This window comes from Globicephala melas, chromosome 16 (genome assembly GCF_963455315.2).
Source record: "Globicephala melas chromosome 16, mGloMel1.2, whole genome shotgun sequence".
Lineage (NCBI taxonomy): Eukaryota > Metazoa > Chordata > Mammalia > Artiodactyla > Delphinidae > Globicephala > Globicephala melas.
In genome coordinates, this window is record NC_083329.1 from 80599365 (window position 1) to 80611627 (window position 12263).

The following is a 12263-nucleotide window of genomic DNA, read 5'->3' on the forward strand; positions in this document are numbered from 1 at the left end:
GTCCTCCCCACCCCCGGGGGTTGTCTCATAAGTTCCAAGGTGTAAGAACGATCAAGACGTGTAGTTCAGGATCTGCTCTTTCAACCCCGCTTCGCTGGGGGGGCTGCTGCCCCTCTGAGAGCTCAAGGGAGCCGGGAAGTGAGAGCAAAGAGAGAGAATCAGGTCTGCATCTGTCAGGACCAAAGATGAAGCCCTTTGACCACTTCAGGTGTTTCTAGAATTAGAAACCAGTTTAAGATGGTGAGGACACACATCTTCACCCCAGATCCATTTTCCCAGCTTTCTTTTCTTGTGAAATGGAGTAAAAAGGAATTGGGAGACATCAACAATCATTTCTGGAGACCCATCTAATAAATAAAACTGGAAATCAACTAGACTTCCATAAAAAAATAAAAATGAAAAACATAAAGCTACCCTGTGTCTTATTGCTAATTCCTTTCACCGCAGATATCTTAACCCTGGCTACTCAAATCCTGCATGAGATGGCTCAAAGCTGCTGGATCTTTTTTTGGCCTCTTTGAGCCTCTTTGGTGGCAGCTACTGGCTGGGAAAGGAAGCAGCTGGAGGCTGGGAGGGTGACGCTGTCCGGGGGAACTCTGCGGGAGGGGAGCCCACTCTGTAGTAAAAACAGAAAGCACCCCAGCAGCGCAGGCTGCAGACAGGAAAGAGACAATTACGCAGGTATAATGGCCAGTACAGCGAGTACAAAAGAGCAACTTCAGAGCAGAGGAAGCTAGCTCACTGATTTCCCCAGCTCCTGTCTGGCCCCCATGCAATTTCTGTAATGTCTATAAAGCAGCGGCAAGGGCACCTGATCGTTTCCAGGGTCCGAGAAAAGGCTTGCAGGAGAGCTGTAATGAAACTGAAAAAGAAGAGGGCTCTCACCACTGGGGAAGCGCAAGAGAAAGCTGGCCCTTCGCCCTGTGGCTGACTTCCTCGGTAACAAAGCTCCCAGCAAATTACTATGCCTTAATGGGCCCAGCTGTAAAATGGGGAAAATGGTGCTGAGAAGCCCGGTGGGACCCTAAACACAGCAAAATCTTTCATTAATGACAAAGCACTTGTTATAACCAGCGCAATCAAAATGCACGCACCCACGTGGGGCAGACGCGCACAGGGAAGGCTTTGAAAATCCATCTCCCTGTGGACCTTCCTAAGGAGTCAGCAATTTTTCATGGAAGATTCGGGTTAAAAAGAAATTGACTGCCTTCGGGGCATCATATGCTTCAGTAGAGAAACCCGGGCAGGGTGGCCAGACCCAGCAGGGAGTTCCACAGCCAAACCAGCTCACAGCTGCAAAGCAAACAGACACTGTAGCCAGGGGATAAATACACAAGGACCCAGCCTTCAATGACTCCCTAGAAACCGAGGCAGGAAAACAAAAACACCTTCCGAATGAGACCCTTGGTTACAGTTTGCGCCTTCAGTAGCCTGAGATCGGCCATCCAAATACAAACACGACTTTTCCTTTATTAAGCCTTTCTTTTCTTGAATATCTTCCACTGATTCATTGCTCAGCGCTGCTTCTTAATAAAGGAAGCAAGGTATATTATTTTTAAAAGGTCTTAGAGATTCTTGTGACTGCCGGAAAGAGTGATAAACACACACACAAAACATTATTTAAGCCTCTACTATGTACGTATCGCTCACTTTTTTTTCAAATTGGGATATAGTTGCTTTACAATGTTGTGTTAGTTTCTGCTGTACAATGAAGCGAATCAGCTGTACCGATACATATATCCCCTCCCTCCCACCCCACGCCCACCATCTAGGTCATCACAGAGCACCGAGCTGAACTCCCCGAGCTATACAGCAGGTTCCCACTAGCTATCTGTTTTACACATGGTAGTGTATTTATGTCAATTTCAATCTCCCAATTCGTCCCACCATCCCCTTCCCCGCTGTGTCCACATGTCCGTTCTCAACGTCCGTGTCTCTATTCCTGCCCTGCAAGTAAGCTCATCTGTACCATTTTTCTAGATTCTCCATATATGCGTTAATATCCCTTTAGATGCTATTTTATTTAAATCTTCACAGCCGCCTCATGAGATAGTTTTCATTATCCTCATTTTTTGTTTTGTTTGTTTTTTTTAGCAGATAAGGGAATGCGCTTGTACACAGCCCGGCAGCCTCAGCTCTGCTCATTCTGCTGTACCGTCTTCCTATAGCCCTAAGACAAGGGCAGCCAATTCCAACATCTGTAGCCTCACTTTTAAATAGGGAGATGTTATTTTTTTAAATTATAGTCACTTTTGTAACATTACATGCAGTAGAGTTTTGGGTGTAAAGTTACAAATTTAGACATACGCACACAGTTATGCAGCCATTGCCACATTCAAGATACAGAACAGTGCTGTCACACACTGCCCCCCACCCCAGTTCCTTCATGCAGCCCTTTGTGATCGGTCCCTTCCCCCCAGTCCCAATTCCTGGCAACAACTGATCTGTTTTCTGTTTCCACAATTTTGCCCTTTCCAGAAAATACCTACCATCTTAACATTCCTGCCGCTCCCGAGTTCAGAAGATGCCCGCCTCCCTCTGTGAATATAAACCCAGAAAAGCAATGCAGGGACAGCACATGGGACGGGAAAGACACAGGATGGGAGATGGCACTGAGCTGGCAGGAGCTTTCAAGGCCCCTCATCTCTCTCCCACCCCCAAAACTACAGAACATCCTCAGCGCTTCAGCTGGTGGAGCAGAGCTGGGGGCTCAGTCCTGGAGCTTGAAGAGGCAGCCACTGTGCTCTTCTGCTCTCTCAGTCACAGCCCGCACCTCCTTCCCACAGAAACTTGAAGAATCATTCTGTGATAAAGCTCTACGCCATTCATCCTTGACTCTGATTTTCTTACTTTTAAGCAAACAAGCTGTTTTCCTATAGCCAGATTGGCAGGTGCTTACAATCTTATAGAGGAGGAATAATCCTCCTATACTTAGGAGAGTCATCCCCCAGAGAGCCTGGAGGGACACATGGGCACAGTGATGAGGGAAGGAGGGAAGGAAGGAAGAAAGGAAGGAAGGGAGGGAGGGAGGGAGGGAGGGAAAGAAAGAAGGAAGGAAGGAGGAGGGAGGGAGGGAGGGAGAGAGGGAGGGAGAGAAGGAGGGAGGGAGGGAGAGAGGGAGGGAGAGAGGGAGGGAGAGAGGGAGGGAGGGAGGGAGAGAGGGAGAGAGGGAGGGAGGGAGAGAAGGAGGGAGGGAGGGAGGGAGGGAGAGAGGGAGGGAGGGAGAGAGGGAGGGAGGAGACTCCACCTACAAGGTCCGACCTGCTGAAGCAGGCATGACCTCCAGAGGTGTTCACTGCCCCAGCAAACCCCACCATGTACCTGGCTTGGCTCCTGTCCTGGCACTGAGCTCCCGGGAGCCCCCTTTGGAGAGCCAGCCCTACTTTCAAAGACTCAGCCCCAGGGCCTGCAGTTTCTTCCACCCAGGGCTCCCTTCCCCTCACTCAGGCAGTGTGTCTCTCGCATCAGAATATTCTTTGAACCTGGCCAACTGCAACTGGCCACAAGTTTTCAACAACTGTAAGCATGAGCTCGGGCAACCAGGATTTGTGGAGGATTCCACCTGCAGGGCCTCAGCTAACAAAGGAGTTGAGATCACTGACAGCTCAGTGTAGAGCCTAATTTTATGAGGCCAGCAGGATTCCAGAGAGTGACAACCGCCTGCTTTCTCATCAGGTTGTCCAATTCAAATATACGATCAAGTATCAATTTTCCCAGCAGTCCAGAAGACGGTGACTGTAGGCACACATTGTCAGCGAGCGTGTGCTCTGTAAAGACCATGGTCCTGCACACAGGACGGTGGGGAGGCACCCAAATGGGGTGCGTTCCCTGGTGAGTCGTGGCAGAGACCCAGGGAGGGGGCACAACTAATGGCAAATGTGAGATGTGAACGTGAAATGACACGTTCCTCCAGTTCCACCAAGGTTTTACTTTCTTTTAATATTCAGAACACCCAGGAATCTGGCCAGAAAAGCGCTCTAAAACCTCCTGTCATAGCATTAAAACTGGAAAAAAATTCCTGGAGCCCTTTCGTGAAAGAATCTTATTAGGGTTAGAGGGGAAAGTGGGAGAGGGGAGGGGAGAGAGGAGAGATGAACCAGGGAGAGGAGGGGTGGGGAACTCTTCTCTGTTGATCTAGGTCAGCCTTGGGGTAAAATGCTGAATAAATCTACACTTTAATTTTTAATGCATATATCACAGGCCAAGTATTAGGTTGTTTTAAATGAAAAGAGCAAATTCTAACATTCATTATGATCTTGCTTTGGCAAAAACAGTTACTGGAATATATACATATATTTGTTTGATTCTAATGAATCGATATTGTAAGATATGGATTCTAAATACAAAATTAAATATCATATATGACATATATAATATATGGGACATACAGTAGCTATATCTTATATATGACATACATAGTGTGGGCCATATATATAGTAATTATATATTAGATTGTATATTCTAACTATAGCCATGAAATTAGAATAAAAATAGAACTAATTCTTTCCATTCCCCTATATTTTAAGCAACTTCTATAAAAGTTCTACATCATTTTGTAATCATATTCAGGAGTTGTTAAATCTTTAAAGAGTCTGGGTGGTTCAGTGGGAAGCCCGCCCAGTATTTACTGCTCTCACTTGAAGTGTGGTCCCAAATCATCCCTCAGAGTAAGGCCCCTATTGAGGCTATGAGGATGGACAGACCTCTTTCTGTTCGCTGCCAGCACAGGGAGGAGAAGGGGTCAGGTGCACCTTCCACTCTTCAAATGCTTGCAAAGGGGTCTTCCTCTCATCTTCAGAGTGGGGCCTCGGGGGGATGGCCGGAGCTGTTACACAAGCACTTCCCCCTAAGTCATCCATCTGTCTCTCATCTTCTGCCAACAGGCTGCCCCTGGCCTCCTGGAGCTGCAGGCTCTGGATAAGCAACCGACAAGCTTCCAAGTCAGCTTCCCACACTTTTCCAAGCAGTGGACACTTGCAGCTAAGGCGGAGAAGAAACAAAGGCATAAAAATTAATTCAGTGATGTTTCATCATACCAAACCAATAGCTTGTCTACCTGGCTAAAAGTTAGAGTTAACAAGTTAAGTTTACGTAGCGATGGATTATTTCAACCAGAAGATTCAGAGGGGCTAAATCTCTTTACCGTGAAATAAGTACAGTCCTTCTTAGCTACTTGGTCTGTAAGGCTACACAAGATCCTAAATATTTTTCCAGACTCAGTGGCCCAATACAACACCCCCACTCATGTCTGTGCTCTAGTCCTGCTGCCTTAATTTGAGTCCCCAGACCTGCCCAACTCCCCCAGGGTAAGTACTTTTTCATGTGCTATTTCATCTGCCTAGATTGTCCCTCCTCCACCATTTTCCCTTACTAAACTCACCCAGGTAACACAAATGAGTGAAGCAGTGCAGGGGTAATATAAACCGTAACAACTGATATTCAGCCTCAGTGGCAGAAAGCAATAGAGAGAAGTGAACTCTTGCTAGTAGAAAGGACATATCCCTGCACAGAGAGTCCTTCCTCAGCTCAGGGCAACTAAAGCTATGAGGAATGTAGACTCAATGTTCACAAACAATTCTGACTTTCATGGAAAGCCAAAAACCTGAAATTTTAAATGAAAGTATGTATTTTTCATCCATTCATTCAGCTTCAGGCTGGATATTTTCTATACACCTATCTTCCATTTAATAATCCTTCCTTCTACTGTGTCTAATCTGCTATTCAATTTATCTCTGTGTTCTAAATTTTAGTTGATGTATTTTTCAGTTCTATAATTTCTATTTGATTTTTAAAATATATTTCAGTTCTCTGCTGAAATTATCTATCATGTCCTCTATCTTCCTCAACATATGAATCATCATTATTTTAAAGCCTGTATCTATAAAGGATGAAGCCAGAAGTAAAAAAGAAAGAATGAGACAGAAGCCATATTAAAAGAGCTAGTGTTGAGAATTTTCAAATAATTGACAAGAGACATCAAATTACACATTCGGGTAGCACTACAATCTCAAAGCAGGGAAAATCAAACTAAAAAACACACCTAGGTTCATCTTAGTGAAACTGCTGGACAACAAAGACAGATCGCAACTCTTGAAAACAGCTAGTGGGAAAAAAAGACATTCACTTCAAGGAAGTATATCGGTGACAGAAATGGTGGATGCCAGGAGGTAATAAAGCAACATCTTAAAAATCGTGGGAAAAAACCTAACAATCTATAAATTACACAATTATTTTTAATTTCCTTCAAAAATAAAAGTAAAAGAAAGATATCTTCAAATAAATAAAACTGAAAGAATTCCTTGGCAGTATATCCAAAATAAAGGAAATGATTCTAGCTGGAAGCAAGGACATGCATAAAGGAATGAAAAACAATGGGAAGAGTAAATGTGTGGGTAAATTTAAGTGGCTGTTGATATAAAAAACAGTAATAATAATTTCTTTTGTGATCTAAAATATATGAAGAATTAAAATACATGATAGCCAGCACAAAGAGAAGGAGGGAGTGAAAGGAATTAAAATAGTTTCAGTTCCTTGTGTTGTCCAGAAAGTAGTAAAGTGCTCATTCGTATTAAACTTTAAAAAGTCATGGATTCGGGCTTCCCTGGTGGTGCAGTGGTTGAGAGTCCGCCTGCTGATGCAGGGGATACGGGTTCGTGCCCCGGTCCGGGAAGATCCCACATGCCGTGGAGCGGCTGGGCCCGTGAGCCATGGCCGCTGAGCCTGCGCGTCTGGAGCCTGTGCTCCGCAACGGGAGGGGCCACAACAGTGAGAGGCCTGCGTACTCCCCCCCCCAAAAAAAGTCATGGATTCATATTGAACCCCTTATGGTAGTCATAAAACAGAGAAATTAAAAGAATGTATAACTAACAAGCTTGGGAGAAATGTTTTTAAATTAAAAAATACTTAAGTATTGGTTTAGTGAAAGCAATAGAGAAGACAGGAATGAATGTGGTACAGATAGGGAAAATGGCAAAATAGAACTATTTCTTCCCTAATATATTAGGAATTACATTAAATATAAATAGATAAATACTGTATTTAAAAGTCAAAGATTTTAGACTAGAATAAAAAATTCAAAATCTAATTACATGTTGCTTACAAGAGATATACATAAATATAAGGATACAAACAGGCTGCAGACAAAAGGATGGAGATATGTCATGAAAGCATTAGTGATAAAGTGTAGTGGGGAAAGGACAGTCTTCTAAACATGCACTACGTCAGCTGGATATCACTATAGGAAAAAGAATCAAATTCATGATTACTGGCTCATACCATGCAATCATCAATTTCAGGTGGATTGTAGATCAAAGTGTGAAAAATAAAGGAATAAAACTTCTAGAAAATAATTCAGGCATACCTTGCTTCATTTTATTGCACTTCACAAATAATGAATTTTTCTCTTTGCAATTTGAAGGTTTGTGGCAACCCTGCATCAAGTAAGTCTATCAGCACCATTATTTCAACAGCACTTTCTTATTCCATGTCTCTGTGTCACATTTTAGTAATTCTTGCAATATTTCAAACCCTCCACCAGCAAAAAGAGTTTCAGCAAACTCGCTGAAGTCTCAGATGATGGTTAGCATTTTTAGCAATAAAGTATTTTTTAATGAAGGTATGTATATACATTGTTTTTTAGATATAATGCTATTGCACACTTAATAGACTACAGTATAGTGTAAAAACTGAGAAAACAAAATATTCATGTGACTTGCCTATCACAATATTTGCTTTATTGCCATGGTCTGGAACCAAACCTGCAATATCTCTGAGGTATGCCTGTGTAGGATAATATCTTTATGACTTTATAGTAAACAAAGATCTCTCAAACAGGATATAAAAAGTACTAACTATAAAGAAAACAAATGATAAATTTGACTATTAATATGAAGATGAAATGGTAAGCCACAAAGTGGGAGAAGCTATTTGTAATACATATAACCAGCGAAGGACTGCTTCTGGAATATAAACAGGAATCCTACAGAACAATAAGAAAGAGACAGACAACCCAATTTTTTAAAGGGCAAAGACCTGAACAGACACTTCACAAAGGAGGGCATCTAAATGGCCAATAAATACCTTATGAAAAGATGCACCATGCCGTCAACCATCAGGAAAATGCACATTAAACTACAGTGTGATGTACTGCACATCATCAAGATGGCTAAAATCTAAAAGCCTGACAATACCAAGTGTCAGAGAAGGTAAAGAATGATTAGTCCTCTCCTATACTGCTTATGGGACTGTACATGAACACAGTGTCTTTGAAACCTCTTTGACAGATGTACTAATGTTAAAAATATGTCGATCACATGACCCGGCACCACGACTCCTAGGTTTATACTCATGAAACGCACATATTCTCAATGTTCGCAGTAGTCACGGTCTGTAGTCACCATGAGCACTGAATGAGCAGATACTGAACCACTGCTCTCAGGGGAAATGGAGGGTTAGCTTCCCGTGAGCCTTTGGTTACAACGTTATCATTAACTGATCAGTATATAACCTTGTTTTATGTGCGTTCCTGTTTAAAAACACCTTATTTAATATATATTGTTGATTCACTGACACTGGACTCATGGTCAGAGCACTGTAACTCAGGCCTGAACAAAGCTTACGAAACACACAGGTTCTCCATACGACACATCACAGCCTTCCTGCCCTCAGGAACACCAGACAGCACTTCAGCACTGTGCTGGGGAGGGGGCCATTTGAACAGCAAAATCACCAAGAAAAAAGCACAAAGATGTGAAAAACACGGCATTAACCAGACAGCAAAAAGGGCACTTGTCTACAGTATGGAAACTTTAACGAGGAATCAGAGCACTGCCTTGTTCGACCTCAGCTGGGATCGTGCACATCAGGTGACTCAAATTTTTGGCCACTCTGGGCACGTCCATGAATGACAGGGAAAGCTCTGCAGGTACTGGTTTGGGAGTTACAAATAAATTTTAGTAAGTAGACAAACTCGCAAACACAAAATCCACAAATAATGAAGATCAACTGTATGTATGTATGACTGGACAACATTATGTGTAACAGCCAAAACCTGGGAGGGAAAACAAATGGTCATAAATAGAAGAGTGGATAAATTGTGGAATGTCCATTCATTGGAATTTTTGCAAAGAAGATGAACAAATTAGTACAATCTGCAACAATATGGCTGAGTCTCAAAAACATAAGGTTAGACAAAGAGGAGGCACGAGGATTCCATTTATTTTATGTTTTTAAACATGCAAAACTAATTGATGGTGTTAGACATCAGGATAGTGGCTTCCCTGGGGAGAAGAGGGGTAATGACAGGAAGAGGGGGCTGCTGGCGTAACTAGAAGTGCTTTATTTTTCTATGGTGGTAGTGATGAGTATGGTCATTTTGTGAAAATTCACCAAGCAGTATATTCACAACATGTGCACTTTCTGATCGTGTTATATGCCAATCTAAAATTTAAAAAAGAGGGGAATTCCCTGGAGGTCCAGTGGTTAGTGATCCGCACTTCCACTTAGGGGGCACGGGTTCAATCCCTGGTCGGGGAACTAAGATCCCACATGCCACGCAGCGCAGCCAAAAACAAACAAACAAAAAAACCCAACAACAATAACAGCAAAAAAACTCCTAAAGTAATAAAAAGAGAGAAAGAGAACACAGATATCTGAGCCATGTCCTGGAGCAAGAGAGCAGGAATGGGGTCTGGTACACATGAGAAGAGACCATCCTTATTAGAAAAACTGGACTCTATCGTCCAGTTTCCTAACTGTAGCCAATCTGATACGTGACAAGAGGCATCTTGTCTGAAGTTGTGTTTCTCCACTGCAATCGCTTCACAGCCACTCAGATCTCGTCCTGTGAATTGTCTTTACCTCTCCATTGCCAGTTTATTCCTTGGGTTCCCCATCCTTTTCCTAAGGCTTTTGCTGAAGAAAGCATTTTATTGCCAGTTCAATATCTTTAATTTTTAGTCTACTGATTTTCTGTTTCTTCTTGTATCCAGTTTAACAATTTATATCTGTTATAGAAATCAATCCATTTTCTCACAGGTTTCATATGTATTGTAATGTTTGTTCATAAATTAAAAAAATTTTTAATTAACTATTAATTACTTTTTGGCTGTGTTGGGTCTTCGTTGCTGCGCGCGGGCTTTCTCTAGTTGCGGCGAGCGGGGGCTACTCTTCGTTGCGGTGCACGGACTTCACATTGCGGTGGCTTCTCTTGTTGCAGAGCACGGGCTCTAGGTGCACGGGCTTCAGTAGTTGTGGCAGGTGGGCTCAATAGTTGTGGCTCGTGGGCTCTAGAGCACAGGCTCAGTAGTTGTGGTGCACGGGCTTAGCTGCTACGCGGCATGCGGGATCTTCCCAGACCAGGGCTCGAACCCGTGTCCCCTGCACTGGCAGGCAGATTCTTAACCACTGCGCCACCAGGGAAGCCCTAAAAATTATTCTTAAAATCAGTTGTCTCCATAGACATTTCTCCTTTTCATTCTGTACTTTATTTAAATATTTATTTACCTCTTTTCTGATTTATCTTGTTCAGTCTTATCAGAGGCTTGCTAGCTTATTAATCTTTTCAAAGAACAACCTTTTGCCTTGTTAATCTTTGTTATTGATTTTTGTTCTCTCTTTCCTTGATTTCTCATCTTATCTTTATATTTACTTTTTTGTCATTCTTCAGATTTATTATCTTTTTATTAGTTTCTGCTGTTAAATGCTTGTTAGTTTTTCTTTGATTTTCCTCTCTTACTACTTAATTTTTAGCTAATGTATTTAAAGCTCTAAATTTTCATCTGAGTAATACTTTAATCATCTCCAATATTTTTGTCTTTTATTACAAAATTTTTTTTAGTTTTAAAAGTATTAAAATATTTTAAATATACAGAAAAATATGGAAAACAATTTAACAAACACTTGTATACCTACCATCCAACTTATTCATTTTCATATTTTTCTGTAATTGAATTCCAGAATTGGCAACATTATTGTCCCCAAAATTTTACACATAGTGCTAGCTTGTCTGACATTATAATTGTTACCCCAATATTCTTTTAGTTCCACTTTTCCTGGCTTCTATTTTTACCACACTTTATGTTCAACTTTATTTTTACTTTTTTTTTTTCAGAAATGAATGCAATACAAAACATTTGGCTGAGTTTTATAAAAATCCATTCTGGAATTTAATCTTTGGGATTACTGGCTTTAACCAGGGTGTTGTAATTACTGTTTAACTGTTGCTGTTTTTGTGATATATTACAACGAAGATTTCTAATTTTAAAAAGTTGTATATGTCTTTGTTTCTTTTCTCCTACCTTCCTTTTTCTTTTTATTAATTCACATAAAATTGTGAGAAAGAATACAGAGAGATCCATGTATCCTTTACCCAGTTTCCCACAATGGTAACATCTTGTAAAAATATAGTACAGTATCACAACCAGGGAATTGGCATTGGTGCAATCCACTGATCTTATTCAGTTGTCCTCTCGTGTGTGTGTGTGCGTGTGTATGTCTATAGTCCTGTATGATTTTATCCCTTGTGTAACCTCCTGTATCCACCACCACATTCAAGGTACAGAACAACTCCACCACCACGAGCATCCCCATATGCCGTGTTATAACCACATCACTGCTTCCCACCCTGGCGCCCATCCCAAGTGTCTGGAAACCACTACATCTGTTCTCCATTTCTAAAATGTTACATAAATAGAATCATAAATAATGCACCTTTTGGAACTGGCTTTTTTCATTCTATACATTTCCCTGGAGATTCACATACCAATAGTTTGTTCATTTCTATTGCTGAGTAGTGTGCCATGCTCTGTCTGGACCACAGTTTATTCAACCATTCACCCACTGAAGGACATCTGTGATGTTCCCAGCTTGGGAACATTATACATAAAGTTGCTATGAACATTTGTGTACAGGCTTTTACGTGAAATTAAATTTTCATTTGTCGTCTGAGGGACTTGCAGTAGATCAGGGGAGGAATGAGGCTACCTGGGCTGCACCTTAGCAAACGTCCACCACCTCCTCATTCTATCCCCATCCCATCTGCAAGGTGATACATTTGTATGTATCTCGAGGCCATATTTTAGTTCTAAATTTTTACTAAGATACATTTTTGTTTTATTGTAAGCTCCCTATTTCCTCAACAGTAAAATTTACTAAAGTTTTTTTTATGGACTCTCTCACATACTCACACTGCCCTCCTGAACTTATTTTTCATTTAAAACGTTTTTGTTTTTTAGTGGTTTGAGAGACTGCCTGTTTATTTATTT

At 41.6% G+C, this 12263-nt stretch overlaps 1 protein-coding gene across 2 annotated transcripts in view; it reads right to left on the reverse strand.

Annotated features, from left to right (window-relative positions):
• The window catches only part of DISC1 (DISC1 scaffold protein), a 348149-nt gene that overhangs the window by 26759 nt on the left and 309127 nt on the right, over positions 1-12263 (reverse strand). For both annotated transcript variants that reach the window (XM_030839535.2, XM_060286270.2), the window contains exon 11: positions 4704-4980. In XM_030839535.2, the coding sequence (XP_030695395.2) occupies positions 4704-4980 (277 nt within the window). The remainder of the gene's footprint in view (positions 1-4703; positions 4981-12263) is intronic.